Below are 22,128 nucleotides of genomic sequence, written 5' to 3' on the forward strand. Positions count from 1 at the left end.
AGGAGCCGAGATTTACCTTAGTAGTATTACACTTGAAATATATAATAAAGGTATTATTGATCTTTCTTACATTCAGTGAATTTTAGGTTAGAAGAGTTTTGTTATTATGAGTTTGGTTTGAACGATTCTGATCATTATTATTATGCATTACTACTTTTTGTGATTTTCCCCCTCCCAGTACCTCATTTCCCATGTGGATGTCTGAAACAGTAATTTAACCTTGATAAGAGACATTATTGTTATCTCCTTTCTGCTGTGTTTGTAGAATGCAGGTATAGGAAGTATACACACAGAACACTAAACACATTTATTAAACAAACTTTTCATTGACTGAATGGAAATACATCATGACATACATTTTTTCAATTACATTGAAAATAGCTTATATTTAGGTTGCTACTGGAAAGTAGGTGAGGTGTGTCTTCATTCGGTTGATTTTGTAGAATATTTCCTTTTACTTTTTTCGTAGATTATCGTAGACCCCTAATATCATTTTCTATAATGGCATCATAAAAAGTAATATTCCAAATTATGGTCCCCCAATTTTCTTCATTTTTCCTTAGTATATGGAAGTTTTTGATTTGCATATATTCCAAAATGTACAGCCAGTCATGCTTTTAGTGTCATCCTATTTATTTTTTTCCAGATGCTAGAGCTGAAACATTTTCTCAATACATTATTGATCATCATATATGATTTCAGTGAAACCTGTTAGAAATCTATGCTCTCATGTAATGTAATAGCTTTAAAAGCTGTGTGACTATTACAAGTTGATAGATATTACAAACAAAAACATTTTATAATCATGTTTTTTGCCACAAAACACTTGCCAAAGTAATGTATCTCACCATGTAAGCCAGAAAGCAATCCTGGAGTATCTGATATGCCTGGAGAAGCATAGCTGGAGGATACATGTGAACACAATTGTTATAAATCATACCAATTTTTTAAGATTTTTGTTCATGATCACCATTTCCCATGTTGCCAAGGTAGCACGAGGAGAGATGAAGAATAGGCCACGCTCACACATCCATTCTCTAGGAACCATGTGTAGTGCATTGAAACCACAGCCCTCTATCCCCAACCAGGCCTCACAGACCTTTCCATGTTTCTCCCACTTCTCCATGTCCCTATCACTTCTGACACAAATATCTTCTTTGTCAACCTCTCATTGCTTATTCTTTCCATATCCAAACTATTTCAGCACACCCTCTTGGACTCTCTCAACCACTTCTTTTTATTACCTCACCTCTCTCATACCCTTTTATTACTTACTCGATCACACCATGTCCTCAAACATTTAATTTCCAATACATCCACCCTTTAGTGTACATCCTGTACATGCAAGTATATCCATTTTCCCCTGTACATAATGAGATCCCCTTCTCACTCAACCAGTGGTTCACTTCCTCTTCCATGGTTCCATTTTCTGTCATGTCCACTTCCAGGTTTCTAAAACACTTCACTTCTTCCAAAATTTCTCCATTCAAACTAACACCTTAACAAATCTATCCCTTTACCCTGCTAAACCTAGTAACTTTACTTTCATCCACATTTACTCTGTTATTTGCTTTCACACACTCTTCTGAACTCAGTCAACAGTGTCTGCAGTTTCTCACTTGATTTAGCCAACAGTGCTGTCATCAGCAAACAATGACTGACTTGCTTCCCAGGCCCCATATTCATCCTCTGCAAACTAAATATTCACATCTCTCTCCAAGATACTCTTTAGAGTATCACAGTATCCTTTTAAGTCTGTTGAAGTGAAAGGTAAGATAAGGTGGTAGAAGGGAAAATTGTGGTTCTTTATTATTCAATGTAAAGGTAACACACCTGCAGAAAATTAACAGAACTTATAAAATTTCTCGCTTAGTAGCTGAATTGATTGCTAAGATATACGAATATTAAATTCATATGCTGCTGGGTATTGCATGGCTTCTCATTGCATCATCTGCATGTTGATATCGAGGGTTATTTGCATGGTACTCAGTTATGGGTGTGACTGGCATATTTTCAATTGGAATATTAAATATTGATGAATTAAGATGAATCTTGACTACTAAGTAGGTAAGGTGCGGTTTTTATAGGTTTTGTAGATCTTTATACGTGTGTATATCTGGTGCTATACTGTCTCTTAGGAGGGAGTCTTGTTGATTCCCTCACCACCCTTTTTGTTTTTATATTATTCCCCATGTAAACCTATTCTGCATCATTGCAGTTTTTTAGAGGACTGTAAACGATACACCTCCATCCCACAATACTCTTAGCCATTATGTATTTTCTAAAGGCGCCAGTCTCTGTAACAGCTCTTTTTCAGCTATGCACTTCCACCAGAGGTTTTTATTATTTCAAGGGGAAGATTAGGACTTTTCATTTGTTTCCTTGTTGTTTTTTGGTCTTTTATGATGTTCTCACATTTTTGTGAGAGTTTTTCCTTTACTTAAAAAACGTCCATTTTTCGGAGGCATTAGGAAATTTATGTGCCTGCTTAATGGATTAATGACAGTATTCTTCACCTCAAAGCAAAGTTAGCTAATTCATGGATTGAAATTTGATAAGCATTGTAGAGCAGGGAATGCATTATTTCCCATAAACTGTTTTTGCTGTATGGACCATTTAAAGTGCTAGAGAGTTAAAGGAAACAAGTAGCTTTCACGTCATCCTGAAATGAGAGCTGTTGGAGGTCTTGAATCCTTTACTGTGATGACCTCATGGAAAAAGGGTGTCAAAGCATTACTTTTCAAAACTCTCTTATAATGATGGGATAGGCAAAAAGAGGTGATGATCTTCATTCTATGTATATACATAGAATTTACCTAAGTTGGAAAATCATCCTCTTTGGGTAAATATTATTTAAGATTCACTGTATATCACAGGAAGGAAATACTTAGAAGTGGTATGAGCCTTCTTTTATGCAATTTCAAATAAAATTCTCCATTGAATTGTTATTCTTTTTGTCCTGTCAGAACTTGCAAAGAATGAGAGTAAATGTGAATAAAAGCAAGGTTATTAGGTTTTACTGTGCAGAGAAACAGATTAGTTGGGCTCTGAGTTTGAATAAAGAAAACTTGAAGGAAGTGGGGTATTTTAGATACCTAGGAGTGGACATGATGGCAAATGGAGAACCATGGAAGTGGAGGTGTGTCATATGGTGTGTGAGGGGACGAAGGTTCTGGAAGGATTAATAAATGTATTAAGAGGTCATTATCTAGGTGACTGAAAATAATATATTTGAAGGTAAAGTAATCCCAGCAATGTTTTATGGATGTGAGGCATGGGCTCGAAATTGCATTGTCTGGAGTAGGGTGCATATGTTGGAAATGAAATGTTTAAGAAAAATATGTATGAGGAGGGTTGATTTTGTAAATGATAAGAAAGGGGTGTGGTAATAAGAAGAGTATGGTTGAGAGAGCTGAAATGATTGGACATATGGAGAAAATGAATGAGAGGGAGGTTGACAAAGAGGGAGACTAATTTGGAGATGGATGGATGGAATGAAAAATATTTTGAGTGTTTAGGACCTGAAAAAGCAGGAGGGTGAAAGACATGCACAGGATAGAGTGAATTGGAGTGATGTGGTATGGAGGGCAATGTACTGTTAGTGGACTGACCCAGGGCATGTGAAGTAGCTGGGGGAAACTGTGGAAAGGTCTGTGGATAGGGGGTTGGGGTTGGTTTTTTGACAACAAGAGAGTGGATGTGAGTGAATGAGGCCTTTTTTTCATTTGTTCCTGGCGCTATATCACTTATGCCAGAATAGATGAACAAATATGAAAGAAAGAATATTTTTGATATGTTTACACATATTTATATTTAGTTACATATATCTTCACTCTTAAGAATACCTGTAGAGAGTGCAAATCTGTAATAAGCATGTAAAGTGACTGAGAGGCACATAGCCATACAGATGTCAAAATACTGACTGGTTTTTACAATAAGGCCATGAAAATTAGTGCTCATATGATGACTCCTGGTACCTGTTACACAAGTCTTCGTGTGAAGACTCCTGGTATTTAAGAGTTAACATACCTGAGGAATAATTACTGACAGTCAGTGAACTAATGCATCTTGCCTCCTAACTGCAGTATGACATCATAGGCCAGACTAGGTTAATGTATGGTTGCTGAATTCCTGTAAATGAGCATCTGCTAGCCTTACATGTTTGATGATGGTTGTAGATGAATCCTCTTCAATGTACATCATGTAAGAGATGAGACTATTGTAACCCCCAACTGACCAAGTGCTTTCTCATGCTTGTAGGGCTCTGTTCTTAGGCAAGGAATTTAGGTTTTAAAAGGTGAAAAACTATTCCTCTACCTTAGACAGAGCCATGTAAACATTCATTTAGTTAATTTTTCTTATGGCTTTACCTTTGGCAGATTTTTTTTTTTTAGCCCACAAGCCCTGAATTTTTAGATAACTGTTAGAGGTCCTTCACATAAATCTCCAGTATATTTAAGTTTGTGTTTTTTGATATATGATTATTTTTCAGGTAATCATTGGTTTTTTAAAGTGAAGAATTAGTACATAACATAAAAAAGAACAATGAGTGGATTAACAGAGGAACAGCGGCGTCGCATGGAAGAGAACAGGTTGAAGGCCCTTCAGAAAAGATCAAAACAACAATATTCAAGTGGTGGTAATATATCTAGTGTTCCCACAGGCCCAGGTATTCATTCTTCTGCCAAAAATACTGCTATAGCCTTGCAGAACAATAATAAGTACCCAAGTAGTGGATTCCAGCCTTCAGCAAGTGAAAGTGACATCAAGCCATCCTCAAGTGGCAGTGTATTTCACCTCTCTGATACTGGATTGTCAGCTGCTGTCAGCACCTTTCAGGCCTCAAATAGTAGCAGTGTAAAACCAGTTTCTAAGAGCACAATGGGTAAGTCCTCATCCATGAATTCCAGTGTTTTTGCTGATGAGGCTAAAAGAATGGAAGAAAATAGGAAAAAAGCTTTAGAAAGACGAACAGGTCAGCATAAAGATGTTCCTGGAAACTCACATCCAAACACTCACCCTTTAGTTCAACAGAAAATTCCTTACAAAAGTGCTTGCATCCTGGAAAATGATGATATTGGTCGACGTTCTGTGCTTCAAAAACCAGCGACAAGTTTTTATAAGAAAAGTCAAGCAAAAGAGAGTGCCGTCCTCAGTAACTCAGGAATAACTGGAAATAGACCATCTGGAGAAACCCAGTCAACAGGTATGAGTAAATGAGAACTTTACACTGATTTTATATCTCTTCAGGATGGATTAGTTAACTCTTGAATGATATTGTACGTATTCCTGCTTTTATTTGTAAACATGTTAAGGTTGATGTAGCATTCATTTTAGTGGTAGGTCTAAAAGGAAGTATTGTACTGGTAAAGTATTTTATTGCATGTGAGTAAATACTAGGCATTCTGTCATTCCTCAGGGCCTTGGGCCATTCATACATTGAAAATCCCAACTAACCAGTTAACAACACTCTCAACCCCTTTGTTAAAAAGATCTGATTGAAATCACATTCACTCCAGCTACTTTGCCTCATTTCATCATACATAAGGCTTTCACTGTCTTTCTTTTCATCAAATAATTCACCATGAGTCTCTTAATCCACAAATCACCACACTTAAGGCACCCCACGTCCACCACCTTGTCTTCTAACCGTTAGATTTTTACGCATTTAGCAGTCCTTCATAATGTTCATTTCCTTTCTTTTTCAACTCTTCCTTGCCTGTTACAACTTTACCATCTGCTCCCCAGACCGATGCTCCATTTTGGTCTTTTGTGCTCCATACACAATATACCTCCTTTCAAAATATTTTCTTTTATATTTTATTTATTTTGCTGTGTCGCTGTCTCCCGCGTCAGCGAAGTAGCGCAAGGAAACAGACGAAAGAATGGCCCAACCCACCCACATACACATGTATATACATACACGTCCACAAATGCAAGTATACATACCTATACATCTCAATGTATACATATATATACACACACAGACATACACGTATATACACATGTACATATTTCATACTGTCTGCCTTTATTCATTTCCATCCCCACCCCGCCACACATGAAATACCCCCCCCCCCCCCCCCCCCCGCATGTGTGCAACGTAGCGCTAGGAAAAGACAACAAAGACCACATTCTTTCACACTCCGTCTCTAGCTGTCATGTATAATGTGCTGAAACCACAGCTCCCTTTCCACATCCAGGCCCCACAGAACTTTCCATGGTTTACCCCAGACGCTTCACATGCCCTGATTCAATCCATTGACAGCACGTTGACCCCGGTATACCACATCATTCCAATTCACTCTATTCCTTGCACGCCTTTCACCCTCCTGCATGTTTAGGCCCCACTCATAATCTTCACGCCATCTTTTCACCTTCAATTTGGTCTCCCAGTTCTCCTCATTCCCTCTACCTCTGACACATATATCCTCTTGGTCAATCTTTCCTCACTCTATCTTGCCATGTGACCAAACCATTTCAAAACACCCTCTTGTGCTCTCTCAACCACACTCTTTTTATTACCACACATCTCTCTTACCCAATTATTACTTACTCGGTCAAATCACCTCACACTACATATTATCCTCAAACATCTCATTTCCAGCACATCCACCCTCCTCCGCACAACTCTTTTTATAGCCCACGCCTCGCAACCATATAACATTGTTGGAACCACTATTCCTTCAAACATACCCATTTTTGCTTTCCGAGATAATGTTCTTGACTTCCACACATTCTTCAACGCTCCCAGAACTTTTGACCCCCTCCCCCACCTTATGATTCACTTCCGCTTCCATGGGTCCATCCGCTGCCAAATCCACTCCCAGATATCTAAAACACTTCACTTCCTCCAGTTTTTCTCTATTCAAACTTACCTCCCAATTGACTTGACCCTCAACCCTACTGTACCTAATAACCTTGCTCTTATTCACATTTACTCTCAGCTTTCTTCTTTCACACACTCTACCAAACTCAGTCACCAGCTTCTGTAGTTTCTCACAGGAATCAGCCACCAGTGCTGTATCATCAGCGAACAACAACTGACTCACTTCCCAAGCTCTCTCATCCACAACAGACTGCATTCTTGCCCCTCTTTCCAAAACTCTTGTATTCACCTCCCTAACAACCCCATCCGTAAACAAATTAAACAACCATGGAGACATCACACACCCCTGCCTCAAACCAGTCTCTTTCCAATCATTTTCTTATTCTCCCTAAAGTTGCAGAAACTTTCTACAACCAACTCTAATTTGTCTTCTTTTTCAGCTGCAACACCTTGTTGACCACCTGCTGCTCTCTTGTATACTTTCAAATGCTCATTCCACTTCCCTTCGGACAGTATCCATACACCTCTCGAAATTTTCTTTCATCAACGCCTTAATTTCCTTATCCCACCCTTGCTAGTGATAAGGATCCTAACTTCGACTTTGCCTTGATGTCCTATAGAGGGCTTCAAGATCTTTCACATGGCTACAGGGAGATATATCAAGAAAAAGAGATGCATGCCATACAGCTAACATTGTACAGTTTTTTCCAAGGGCCGAGGGACACTTTACTCTACCTGCAATTAAAACAGTTGCTAGATCAGATGATTCTGGGGATGAAGTAGACATGCTTAGTACTCCTCTCCCTCCCATTAACCCCCATTCTGCCAGATCAGATGATTCTGGGGGTGAAGTAGACATGCTTAGTACTCCTCTCCCTCCCATTAACCCCCATTCTGCCAGATTCCACTTCACATACACCTCAAGCTCTGATCACCATGTTTATCTGTAAGTATGTTGAACATTGTCAACTTTACCAGTGATATGGCAATATCTGTTAAATCAGATAGTTCAGATAACCCTGGTGATCCTGCTTTTCCCTCCCAGGTAATCTTGGTCTACCCAGACATATTCTTATAGCTTTTAAAGGTATCATCATTAGGTTTTACTACCTTTTTAGTAAGCTTTCAATAGATATTGTGCAAATTACAGCATGACAGAGCATGGTATAAGGATGGCAAGCTGTTTTCAGTATAGTCCATCCATGAGGTTAGAATGTGAATCCCCTTATAGATATTTACAATTGAACAACTTAAAATTGATTCGACTGAAGATGGGTTGTTCAGAAATGTAACCTTGTCTTAAATTGAGGCCATGGTGTATTTATTTCAAAGAAAAACGGGAGCTTCTATTTTATGATTTTTATGCCATTTCATCAGTTTTGCAACTTCATTGCAGAACAACATGTCACAGGTTTATGAATGTAGATTAAAGTAAGATAATGCAATAAGAAGCAGATATATGACCTTGTTTACTATATGAGTGAGAATATTCACAGTGAAAAAGCTCCCTGTTTTGAAAAATTATATTTTGCCACTTTCCAACTTTGATACTTAAACCCAAATTATTTATATACTATATATCATACTTAATTGCTGTTTCCCACATCAGTGAGGTAGTGCCAGGAAACAGATGAAGAATGGCTTATTCACTCATTTACAAATATATGTACATAAACACCCATACATGCACATATACATAACAACATATACACAGACATATACATATATACACATGAACATATTCTTACTTCCTTGCCTTCATCCATTCCTGGTGCTACCCCCATCCCACAGGAAACAGCATCGCTATCCCCTGCTTTATTGAGGTAGCGCTGGGAAAACAGACAAAAAAGGCCACATTCGTTCACACTCAGTCTATACCTGTCATGTGCAATGCATCTAAACCACAGCTCTTTATGCACCTCCAGGCCCCACATACCTTTCCTTGGTTTACCCCAGATGTTTCACATGCCCTGGTTCAGTCCATTGAAAGCACTTTGCCCTGATATGCCACATCGTTACAATTCACTCTATTCCTTGCACGCCTCTTACCCTCCTGTATATTCAGGCCCCTATCACTCCATCCTTCCCCCTCCAATTTGGTGTTCCACTTCTCCTTGTTCTCTCCACCTCTGACACATATATCCTCTTTGTCAATCTTTCCTCTCTTATTCTCTCCATATGTCCAAGACATTTCAACACACCATCTGCTGCTCTCACAACCATACTTTTTAATTTTCACACATCTTTCTTACCCTTTCATTACTTAAACCACCTCACACCACACATTATCCTCAAACATTTCATTTCCACCACATCCACCCTCCTCTGTACAACCCTATCTATATCCCATGCCACACAACCATATAACATTGTTGGAACCACTATTCCTTCAAACACCCATTTTTGCTCTCCAAGATAACATTCTCACCTTCCACACATTCTTCAATGCTCCCAGAACCTTCACCACCTCCCTCACCCTGTGACTCACTTCCACTTCCATGGTTCCATTTGCTGCTGAGTCCATGCCCAGATATCTAAAGCAGTTCACTTCCTCCAGATTTTTTTCCATTCAAACTTACAACCCAATTAACTTGTCCCGCAACCCTACTGAACCTAATGACCTTGCTTTTATTCACATTCATTCTTAACTTTCTCCTTTTCCACACTTTTCCAAACTCAGTCACTAACCTCTGCAGAGTCTCACTCAAATCATCCACCAGAGCTGTATCATGGGTGAACAACAACTGACTCACTTCCCAGTCCAACTCATTCCCAACCCACTGCATACTCGCTCCTCTTTCCAGAACTCTTGCATTTACCTCCCTAACCACCCCATCCATAAACACATTAAACAACCATGGAGACATCACGCACCCCTGCTGCAGACTGACATTCACTGGGAACCACAAATTATGTAATGTATTTGATCCAGAATACCAAAACAGGCAAATGCTTTTTATGAATGTGTATCCAAAGCTTTAAAAATCAATACACATCCATTTTTTATTAAAAGTAACCATTTTTGGGTTCTTAGGCATGTGTTGTGGTTTGAAGTGTGCATCAGTCTTTCCTGTGCATTATCTGAATGTACCATATGTCTTGGGTTTAGTGGTGTTGCTACCTCCACAGTTAGCTGCTTTGCCACACATCAGGCCACAATGAATATTTATTGCAGCAATCAATAAACTTACTTCATAATGATGATGTTTGTGTGAGATTTACTTTTAGCTGTGTATTACCAGATAGATTAATCATATACCAACAAATGCACACACAAAAATACTGCAAGACCAGAAGCTTAGCTTAAGCTTAGCTGTATAAATCTGTTCTTGTTTTATGATGAACTCACATTTTCTCCAACTGCAGAGAAAATGTTCTTGTTCATCATAACACAAGAACAGATTTATACAGCTAAGCTTAAGCTAAGCTTCTGGTCTTGCAGTATTTTTTGTGTGTGCATTTGTTGGTATGTGAATGATCTATCTGGTAATGCACAGCTAAAAGTAAATCTCACACAAACATCATCATTATGAAATAAGTTTGTTGATTGCTGCAATAAATATTCATTGTGGCCTGATGTGTGGCAAAGAAGCTAACTGTGGAGGTAGCAAAACCAATAAACCCAAGACACATGGTACATTCAGATAATGCACAGGAAAGACTGATGCACAGTTCAAGCCACAGCACATGCCAAAGAACCCAAAAATGGTTACTTATAATAAAAGATGGAGGTGTACTGATTTTCAAAGCTTTGCTTACATGTTCATTTCATGTTATTTATTGTTGTAAAATAGAAGCAGAAATAGTACACCCAATTTACAACTCTAGCATGTTGAAATGCTGTATTCTGTTAATTGTTAACTATTGTTTTATTACATCTTCCTTGTGTGTAAGTTGATAATGCTGCACCATTGAAATGAACTTTTACCTCTGATTTTCAATATGAAACTAAAGGACTCAGATAAATGTGCTTGGTTCTGTATTCTTTGAAGAGTGGGTGAATTGTAATACTATGAGATGATTTTGGCATGTGGAAGGAATTCAGGGTGAGGAGTTTACAAGTAGAGTGGATTATAGTATGATTAGAGGCGTTGGCATGAGAGGAAGATCACCTGTGACATAGTGAATTATGGTGGAAGCACACTTGATGGAGAGAAATAATGCGTAGAATGGTGTATAAGAGGAAGGGATATAAGGACAAGGAAAAGTGGTATTGACAGCATGTTGACCTGGATATACCATATCTTTCCATTTCACTCTATTCCTTACATGCCTTTCGACCTTCTGCATGCTCAGGCCTCGATTGCTCAAAATCTTTTTCACTCTGACCTTCCTCCTCCAATTTGATTTACTTCTTGTTTCCTCCACCTCTGACACATATATCCTCTTTGTCAACCTTTCCTCTCCCGTTCTCTCCATATGTCCAAACCATTTCAACACACTCTCCTGCTTTCTCAACTGCACTCTTTTTATTACCACACATCTCTCTTCCCCTTTTGTTACTTACTTTATCCCACCTCACACCACACATTGTCCTCAGATATTTCATTTTCAACACATCCCTCCTCCTCCATACAACCCCATCAATAGCCCATGCCTTGCAACCATAATGTTTTAACTCCTATTCCTTCAAACATACCCATTTCACACTCCGAGATAATGTTCTCTCTTTCCACAAATTCTTCATCGCTCCCAGAATCTTCGTCCTCTCCCCAGCCTGTGGCTCATTTCTGCTTCCATGGTTCCATTTTCTGCTAAGTCCACTCCCAGATGTATAAAACACTTCACTTCCTTCAATTTTTCTCCATTTAAACTTACATCCCAACTAACTTGTACCTCAATCCTGCTGGACCTAATAACCTTGCTCTTATTCACATTTACTCTCAACTTTCTCCTTTCACACACTTTTCCAAACTTAATCTCCTACTTCTGCAGTTTCTCAATGAATCAGCCACCAGTGCTGTATCATCAGCAAACAACAACTGACGCACTTCTTAGGCCCTCTCATCCCCAAAAGACTGCAGACACTCCCAATTCTCCAAAACTCTTGCATTTACTTCGCTAACCACCCCATCCATAAACAAATTAAGTAACCAAGAGAATATCACACACCCCTGCTGCAGACCAACCTTCCCTGGAAACTAATCACCCTCCTCTCTTCCTACTTGTGCACATGCCCTTACACCCTTGATAAAAACTTCTCACTGCTTCTAGCAGCTTACCTCACACATCACATACTCTTAAGTCCTTCCACAAAGCATCTCTGCCAACCTTATCCTATGCCTTCTCCAAATCCATAAATCCTTCATACAATATTTTTTTATTATACTCTGTTGCTGTCTCTTGTGTTAGCGAGGTAGCGCAAGGAAACAGATGAAAGAATGGCCCAACTCACCCACATACATGTCCACACATGCATATATACATACCTGTACATTTCAACATATACATATACATACATACACAGATATATACATATATACACATGTACATAATTCATTCTTGCTGCCTTTATTCATTCCTGTCGCCATCCAGCCACACATGAAATGACAACCCCTTTCCTCCACATGCGCGTGAGGTAGCGCGAGGAAGAGACAACAAAGGCCACATTCGTTCACACTCAGTCTCTAGCTGTCATGTATAATGCACCAAAACCACAGCTCCCTTTCCACATCCAGGCCCCATAAAACTTTCCATGGTTTAACCCAGATGCTTCACATGCCCTGATTCAATCCATTGACAGCACATCGACCCCGGTATACCACATCGTTCCAATTCACTCTATTCCTTGCACGCCTTTCACCCTCCTGCATGTTCAGGCCCTGATCGCTCAAAATCTGTTTCACTGTATCCTTCCACCTCCAGTTTGGTCTCCCACTTTTCCTCATACCCTCCACCTCTGACACATTTATCCTCTTTGTCAATCTTTCCTCACTCATTCTCTCCATGTGACCAAACCAATTAAAAACACCCTCTTGTGCTCTCTCAACCACACTCTTTTTATTACCACACATCTCTCATACCCTTTCATTACTTACTCGATCAAACCACCTCACACCACATATTGTCCTTAAACATCTCATTTTCAACACATCCACCCTCCTCCGCACAACTCTATCTATATCCCATGCCTCGCAACCATATAACATTGTTGGAACCACTATTCCTTCCAACATACCCATTTTTGCTTTCCAAGATAACGCTCACAACTTCCACACATTTTTCAATGCTCCCAGAACTTTTGCCCCCTCCCCCACCCTGTGACTCACTTCCGCTTCCATGGTTCCATCCCCTGCCAAATCCACTCCCAGATATCTAAAACACTTCACTTCCTCCAGTTTTTCTCCCTTCAAACTTACCTCTGAATTGACTTGTCCCTCTACCTTACTGTACCTAATAATCTTGCTCTTATTCACATTTACTCTCAGCTTTCTTCTTTCACACTACCAAACTCAGTCACCAGCTTCTGCAGTTTCTCACCCGAATCAGCCACCAGCGCTGTATCATCAGCGAACAACAACTGACTCACTTCCCAAGCTCTCTCATCCACAATAGAATGCATACTTGCCCCTCTCTCCATAACTCTTGCATTCACCTCCCTAACAACCCCATCCATAAACAAATTAAACAACCATGGAGATGTCACACACCCCTGCCACAAACTGACATTCACTGAGAACCAATCACTTTCCCCTCTTTCTACTCGTACACATGCCTTACATCCTCAATAAAAACAAATTTAGTGCTTGTAACAACTTGCCTTCCACACCATATATTCTTAATACCTTCCACAGAGCATCTCTATGAGCTCTATCATATGCCTTCTTTAGATCTATAAATGCTACATACAAATCCATTTGCTTTTCTAAGTATTTCTCACATGCATTCTTCAGAGCAAACACATGATCCACACATCCTCTACCACTTCTGAAACCATACTGCTCTTCCCCAGTCTGATGCTCTGTACATTCCTTCACCCTATCAATCAATACCCTCCCATATAATTTCCCAGGAGTACTCAAGAAACTTATATCTCTGTAATTTGAGCACTCACCTTTATCCCCTTTACCTTTGTGCAATGGCACTATGCATGCATTCCGCCAATCCTCAGGCACCTCACCATGAGTCATACATATATTAGATATCCTTACCAACCAGTCAACAACACTGTCACCCCCTTTTTTTTTTTAGTAAATTCCTCTGCAATACCATCCAAACTTGTTGCCTTGCCGGCTTTCATCTTCCACAAAGCTTTTACTACCTCTTCTCTGTTTACGAAATCATTCTTCCCAACCATCTCACTTCACACACTGCCTCGACCAAAACACCCTATATCTGCCACTCCTCATATCACCACTACTTGTTATCACCTCCCCATTGACCCCCTTCACCGATGTTCCCATTTGTTCTCTTGCCTTACGCACTTTGTTTACCTTCTTCCAAAATGTCTTTTTATTCTCCCTAAAATTTGATGATACCCTCTCACCCCAACTCTCATTTGCCCTCTTTTTCACCTCTTGCACCTTTCTCTTTACCTCCTGCCTCTTTCTTTTAAACATCTCCCAGTCATTTGCACTATTTCCCTGCAAAAATCATCCAAATGCCTCTCTCTTCTCTTTCACTAATGATCTTACTTCTTCATCCCACCCCCATGCTTCTCATGCCACAAGCATCTTTTGTGCAAGCCATCACTGCTTCCCTAAATACATCCCATTCTTCCCCCCACTCCCCTTACGTCCTTTGCTCTCACCTTTATCCATTCTGCACTCAGTTTCTTCTGTTATTTCCTCACACAAATCTCCTTCCCAAGCTCACTTACTCTCATCACTCTCTTCACCCCAACATTCTCTCTTCTTTTCTGAAAACATCTACAAAGCTTCACCTTCACCTCCACAAGATAATGATCAGCACATTAACATTCAAAAGTCTCTCTTTCGCATGCCTATCAATTAACACATCTGGCCATTTCTCCTACTTATATTCTTATTTATTTGTATTCATTTATTAAACTTTACTGTTGTCTCCTGCGTTAGCGAGGTAGAGCAATGAAACAGACAAAAGGATGGCCCAACCCACCCACATACACATGTATATACATACACGTCCACACACGCACATATACATACCTATACATCTCAATATATACATATGAATACACACACAGGCATATACATATATACACATGTACATAATTCATACTGTCTGCCCTTATTCATTCCCGTCGTCACCCCACCACACATGAAATGACAACCCCCTCCCCCTGCATGTGCCCGAGGTAGCACTAGGAAAAAAACAACAAAGGCCACATTCGTTCACACTCAGTCTCTAGCTGTCATGTATAATGCACCAAAACCACAGCTCCCTTTCCACATCTAGGCCCCACAAAACTTTCCTTGGTTTACCCCAGACACTTCACATACCCTGGTTCAATCCATTGACAGCACGTCAACCCCGGTATACCACATCGTTCCAATTCACTCTATTCCTTGCACGCCTTTCACCCTCCTGCATGTTCAAGCCCCAGTCACTCAGAATCTTTTTCACTCCATATTTCCACCTCCAATTTGGTCTCCCACTTCTCCTTGTTCCCTCCACCTCTGACACATATATCCTCTTTGTCAATCTTTCCTCACTCATTCTCTCCATGTGACCAAACCATTTCAAAACACCCTCTTGTGCTCTCTCAACCACACTCTTTTTATTACCACACGTCTCTCTTACCCTTTCATTACTTACTCAATCAAACCACCTCAAACCACATATTGTCCTCAAACATCTCATTTCCAGCACATCCACCCTCCTCTGCACAACTCTGTCTATAGCCCACACCTCGCAACCATATAACATTGTTGGAACCACTATTCCTTCCAACATACCCATTTTTGCTTTCCAAGATAACGCTCACAACTTCCACACATTTTTCAATGCTCCCAGAACTTTCGCCCCCTCCCCCACCCTGTGATTCATTTCCGCTTCCATGGTTCCATCCACTGCCAAATCCACTCCCAGATATCTAAAACACTTCACTTCCTCCAGTTTTTCTCCATTCAAACTTACCTCCCAGTTGACTTGACCCTCAACCCTACTGTACCTAATAACCTTTCTTTTATTCACATTTACTCTCAGCTTTCTTCTTTCACACACTTTACCAAACTCAGTCACCAGCTTCTGCAGTTTCTTACTTGAATCATCCACCAGCGCTGTATCATCATCGAACAACAACTGACTCACTTCCCAAGCTCTCTCATCCACAACAGACTGCATACTTGCCCCTCTTTCCAAAACTCTTGCATTCACCTCCCTAACAACCCCATCCATAAACAAATTAAACAGCCATGGAGACATCACACACCCCTGCCGCAAACCAACATTCACTGAGAACCAATCACTTTCCTCTCTTCCTACGCGTATGCGTGCCTTACATCCTCGATAAAAATTTTCACTGCTTCTAACAACTTACCTCCCACACCATATATTCTTAATACCTTCCACAGAGCATCTCTATCAACTCTATCATATGCCTTCTCCAGATCCATAAATGCTACATACAAATCCATTTCCTTTTCTAAGTATTTCTCACTTACATTTTTCAAAGCAAACACCTGATCCACACATCCTCTACCACTTCTGAAACCACAGTGCTCTTCCCCAATCTGACGCTCAATCAATACCCTCCCATATAATTTCCCAGGAATACTCAACATACTTATACCTCTGTAATTTGAGCACTCACTCTTATCCCCTTTGCCTTTGTACAATGGCACAATGCAAGCATTCTGCCAGTCCTCAGGCACCTCACCATGAGTCATACATACATTGAATAACTTTACCAACCAGTCAACAATGCGGTCACCCCCTTTTTTAATAAATTCCACTACATTATCATCCAAACCTGCTGCCTTGCCGGCTTTCATCTTCCGCAAAGCTTGTACTACATCTTCTCTGTTTACCAAATCATTCTTCCTAACCGTCTCACTTTGCACACCACCTCGACCAAAACACCCTATATCGGCCACTGTGTTAGCAAACACATTCAACAAACCTTCAAAATACTCACTCCCTCTCCTTCTCACATCACCAGTACTTGTTATCACCTCCCCATTAGTGCCCTTCACTGATGTTCCCATTTGTTCCGTTGTCTTACGCACTTTATTTACCTCCTTCCAAAACATCTTTTTATTCTCCCTAAAATTTAATGATACTCTGTCACCCCAACTCTCATTTGCCCTCTTTATTGCCTCTTGCACCTTTCTCTTGACCTCCTGCCTCTTTCTTGTATACATCTCCCAGTCATTTGCATGATTTCCCTGCAAAAATCGTCCAAATGCCTCGCCTTCTCTTTCACTAATGATCTTACTTCTTCATCCCACCACTAACCACCCTTTCTGATCTGCTCACCTCCCACACTTCTCATGCCACAAGCATCTTTTGCACAAGCCAACAATGCTACCCTAAATACATCCCATTCCTCCCCCACTCCCCTTACTTCCTTTGTTCTCACCTTTTTCCATTCTGTACTCAGTCTCTCCTGGTACTTCCTCACACAAGTCTCCTTCCCAAGCTCACTTACTCTCACCAGTCTTTTCACCCCAACATTCTCTCTTCTTTTCTGAAAACCTCTACAGATCTTCACCTTTGCCTCCACAATATTATGATCAGACATCCTCCAGTTGTACCTCTCAGCACATTAACATCCAAAAGTCTCTCTTTCGCATGCCTATCAATTAACATGTAATCCAATAACGCTCTCTGGCCATCTCTCCTACTTACATACGTATATTCTCAATCACCAGTCCTTTTTCAGCACATAAATCTTCAAGCTCTTCACCATTTTCATTTACAACACTCACTGAACACCCCATGTACTCCAATTATTCCCTCAACTGCCACATTACTTGCCTTTTCATTCAAATCACCCATACTATAACCCGGTCTCGTGCATCAAAACTGCTAACACACTCACTCAGCTACTCCCAAAACACTTGCCTCTCAGGTGTATATACACCAATAATCACCCATCTCTCTCCATCCACTTTCAGTTTTACCCACATCAACCTAGAGTTTACTTTCTTACACTGTATTACATGCTCCCACCACTCCTGTTTCAGGAGTAGTGCTACTCCTTCCCTTGCTCTTGTCCTCTCACTAACCCCTGACTTTTCTTGCAGGACCAAATCACTCTTCCCCTTTACCCTTGAGCTTTGTTTCACTCAGAGCCAAAACATCCAGGTTCCTTTCCTCAAACATACTACCTATCTCTCCTTTTTTCTCATCTTGGCTACATCCACACACATTTAGACACCCCAATCTTATACTTATGTATATCTCTCTTTTTAAACCAGGTTTTCCCAATCACCAGTCCTTTTTCAGCACACAAATCTACAAGCTCTTCGCCATTTCCATTTATAAGACTGAACTCCCCATGTACACCAATTATTCCCTCAACTGCCACATTACTCACCTTTGCATTCAAATCACCATCACTGTAACCCGGTCTCATGCATCAAATCCATCTGTTTTCCTAAGTATTTCTCACACACATTCTTCAAAGCAAACACCTGATCCACACATCCTCTACCACTTCTGAAACCACACTGCCCCTCCCCAATCTGATGCTCTGTACATTCCGCCACCCTCTCAGTCGGTACCCTCCCAAACAGTTTTCCTGGAATACTCAACAAACTTATGTGTCTGAAGTTTGTACACTTGCCTTTATCCCCCACACATGCATTCCACCAATCCTCAGGCACTTTAACATTGAATATCCTTACCAACCAATCAACAACACAGTCACCCCCTTCTTAGTAAATTCAATTGCAGTACCATCTGAACCCACTGGTATGCAGGATTTCATCTTCTGGAAAGCTTTCACGACATCTTTTCTCTTCACCAAACCACTTTCCCTGAATGTCTCACTTTGCACACCACCCCAACCAAATCACCTTACTTCTGCCACTCTTGTCTTCAAATACATTCAGCAAACCTTCTGAATACTCATTTCATCACTACCTCTTATCACTTCTCCCCTTGCCTCCTTCACCAATGTTCCTATTTGTTCTTTTGTCTTATGCACATTATTTACTTCCTTCCAAACCGTCTTTTTTATTCTCTCCAAAGTTTAATGATACTCTCTCACCTCAACTCTCATTTGCCCTCCTTTTCAGCTCTTGTACCTTCCTCCTGCAGCTTTCTTTTATACATCTCCTAGTCATTTGGACCCATCATTTATAAAGTATTAATTTTCTTTGCTGCTTCCATGGTGTTTCCATGGTGTTATGATGGTTACTGAGTAGCTGAGGTGAAAAAAATTTGGACAAAAAAAACGTGAAAACATTGTCTAAATTGCTGTTGATTGTCAAAAATGCTATTGAATGTCTTTTGGCTCACTACTGTGCATTTTGCTCTGCCCAGGATTTTTAAGTGTCCCACATTATATATAGCACATTCACATCAACTGCCAGAGGTGTCACATACCAAATATGGCACATCAAAAGTCTCGGTTAAAGTAGGAGTAATTGTACGTTTGATTATTCAACAGCTCATGAAATTTCTGATCACTGTAATAGGAATATAATTCATTTTCATGAATACTTTTCCTCAGTGAGTGTCAATTTGCAGGAGGGGTGCTTGATGTCTCCATGGTTGTTTAACTTGTTTATGGATGGGGTTGTTAGGGAGGTGAATGCAAGAGTTTTGGAGAGAGGGGCAAGTATGCAGTCTGTTGTGGATGAGAGGGCTTGGAAAGTGAGCCAGATGTTGTTCGCTGATGATACAGCGTGGTTGCTGATTCGGGTGAGAAATTGTAGAAGTTGGTGACTGAGTTTGGTAAAGTGTGTGAAAGAAGAAAGCTAAGAGTAGATGTGAATAAGAGCAAGTTTATTAGGTTCAGTAGGGTTGAGGGACAAGTAAACTGGGAGGTAAGTTTGAATGGAGAAAAACTGGAGGAAGTGAAGTGTTTGAGATATCTGGGAGTGGATTTAGCAGTGAATGGAACCATGCAAGCAGAAGTGAGTCACAGGGTGGGGAAGGGGGCAAAGGTTCTTGGAGCATTGAAGAATGTGTGGAAGGCAAGAACCTTATCTCGTAGAGCAAAAATGGGTATGTTTGAAGGAATAGTGGTTCCAACAATGTTATATGTTTGTGAGGCATGGGCTATAGATAAGGTTGCACGGAGGAGGGTGGATGTGTTAGAAATGAGATGTTTGAGGACAATGTGTGGTGTGAGATGGTTTGGTTGAGTAAGTAATGAAAGGGTAAGAGAGATGTTTGGTAATAAAAAGAGTGTGGTTGAGAGAGCAGAAGAGGGTGTATTGAAATGGCTTGGTCACATGGAGAGAATGAGTGAGGAAAGATTGACAAAGAGGATATATGTGTCAGAGGTGGAGGGAATGAGAAGTTGGAGACCAAATTGGAGGTGAAAGGATGGAGTGAAAAAGATTTTGAGCGATCAGGGCCTGAACATACAGGAGGGTGAAAGGCGTGCAAGGAATAGAGTGCATTGGAATGATGTAGTATACCGGGGTCGATTTGTCAATGGATTGAACCAGGGCATGTGAAGCGTCTTGGGTAAACCATGGAAAGTTTTGTGGGGCCTGCATATGGAAAGGGAGCTGTGGTTTCGGTGCATTACACATGACAGCTAGAGACTTGAGTGTGAACAAATGTGGCCTTTGTTGTCTTTTCCTAGCACTACGTCATGCACACATGGGAGGAGTGGGGTGCCATTTCATGTGTGGCGGGGTGGCGGCGGGAATGGATGAAGGCAGCTTGTATGAATATGTACATGTGTATATATGTATATGTCTGTGTATGTATATGTATGTATATATTGAAATGTATAGGTATGTATATGTGTGTGTGTGGATGTGTATGTGTATACATGTGTATGTTGGTGGGTTGGGCCATTCTTTCGTTTGTTTTCTTGCGCTACCTCGCAAACGTATGAGACTGACAAAGTATGATAAAAAATAAAATGAATATTTTCCTAAGTAGGAAATTTCTATAAACCAATGGTTACTTCATTCCACTCCTGGAGGTTTGAATGATTAATTCATTTGTTTTGTAAACTTTTGGCAGGTGCTTTATGTTAGTGATTGTTAAACTAACGTGCAAAGTTTTTTATCACGTGATTGGTTCTCGTAGATATTGATACATGAATAATGCAAAATAACAGAAGGGTTTGGGAAGTGTTGTGCATGCTACACTCCAGCTATGAAAGTAATGAATTTGTTTTTGTATAGTAATGTATAAGAAGTATTTAGATTTTAAGAAAATTAAGGAAAACACCCCTGATCATTTTGAACATTTTCATTATTTGTTGTTTTACTACAGGAATGAAGACCACTTTTGGCAGAATGGTAAATGGAACATTCAAACTTCAGTCCCAAGAAAGGTTCATTGTAGATGTGGGTTATCATGGGCAGATGATTGAGGTGTTTAAAACCATGGCCACGAAACAATACGGTATGTTCTGTTTGTAATATATTTTTTTTGATATTCATTTATTATACTTAGTCGCTGTCTCTCGCATTAGCGAGGTAGCACAAGGAAGCAGACAAAAGAATGGCTCAACCCACCCACATACACATGTATGTACATACACATCCACACATGCACATATACATACCTATACATCTCTGTATACTTATATATACTCACAGAGACATATACATTTATACACGTACATAATTCATACTGTCTGCCCTTATTCATTCCCATCGCCACCCCGCCACACATGAAATGACAACCCCCTCCCCCCGCATGTGCACGATATAGTATTAGGAAAAGACAACAAAGGCAACATTCGTTCACACTCAGTGAACGAAACCACACCTCCCTTTCCACATCCTGGCCCCACAAAATTTTCCATGGTTTACCCCAGACACCTCACATGCCCTGGTTCAATCCATTGGCAGCATGTCGACCCTGATATACTACATTGTTCCAATTCACTCTATTCCTTGCACGCCTTTCACCCTCCTGAATGTTCAGGCCCTGTTCCAATTCACTCTATTCCTTGCACGCCTTTCACCCTCCTGCATGTTCAGGCCCCGATCACTCAAAATCTTTTTTACTCCATCTTTCCACCTCCAATTTGGTCTCCCACTTCTCGTTCCCTCCACCTCTGACACATATCCTCTTTGTCAATCCTTCCTCACTCATTCTCTCCATGTGACCAAACCATTTCAAAACACCCTCTTCTGCTCTCTCAACCACAGTCTTTTTATTACCACACATCTCTCTTACCCTTTCAATACTTACTCGATCAAACCACCTCACACCACACATTTTCCTCAAAC

At 40.3% G+C, this 22,128-nt stretch overlaps 1 protein-coding gene across 2 annotated transcripts in view; it reads left to right on the plus strand.

Annotated features, from left to right (window-relative positions):
- Nucleotides 1-22,128, plus strand: part of LOC139765402 (uncharacterized) — a 61,452-nt gene that overhangs the window by 783 nt on the left and 38,541 nt on the right. For both annotated transcript variants that reach the window (XM_071692759.1, XM_071692758.1), the window contains 2 exons: nt 4,493-5,206; nt 21,161-21,292. In XM_071692759.1, coding sequence (XP_071548860.1) covers nt 4,546-5,206; nt 21,161-21,292 — 793 coding nt within the window. In that variant the 5' untranslated portion in view covers nt 4,493-4,545. The remainder of the gene's footprint in view (nt 1-4,492; nt 5,207-21,160; nt 21,293-22,128) is intronic.

The sequence above is a fragment of the Panulirus ornatus genome, chromosome 55 (assembly GCF_036320965.1).
Source record: "Panulirus ornatus isolate Po-2019 chromosome 55, ASM3632096v1, whole genome shotgun sequence".
In the NCBI taxonomy this organism is placed as follows: Eukaryota; Metazoa; Arthropoda; class Malacostraca; order Decapoda; family Palinuridae; genus Panulirus; species Panulirus ornatus.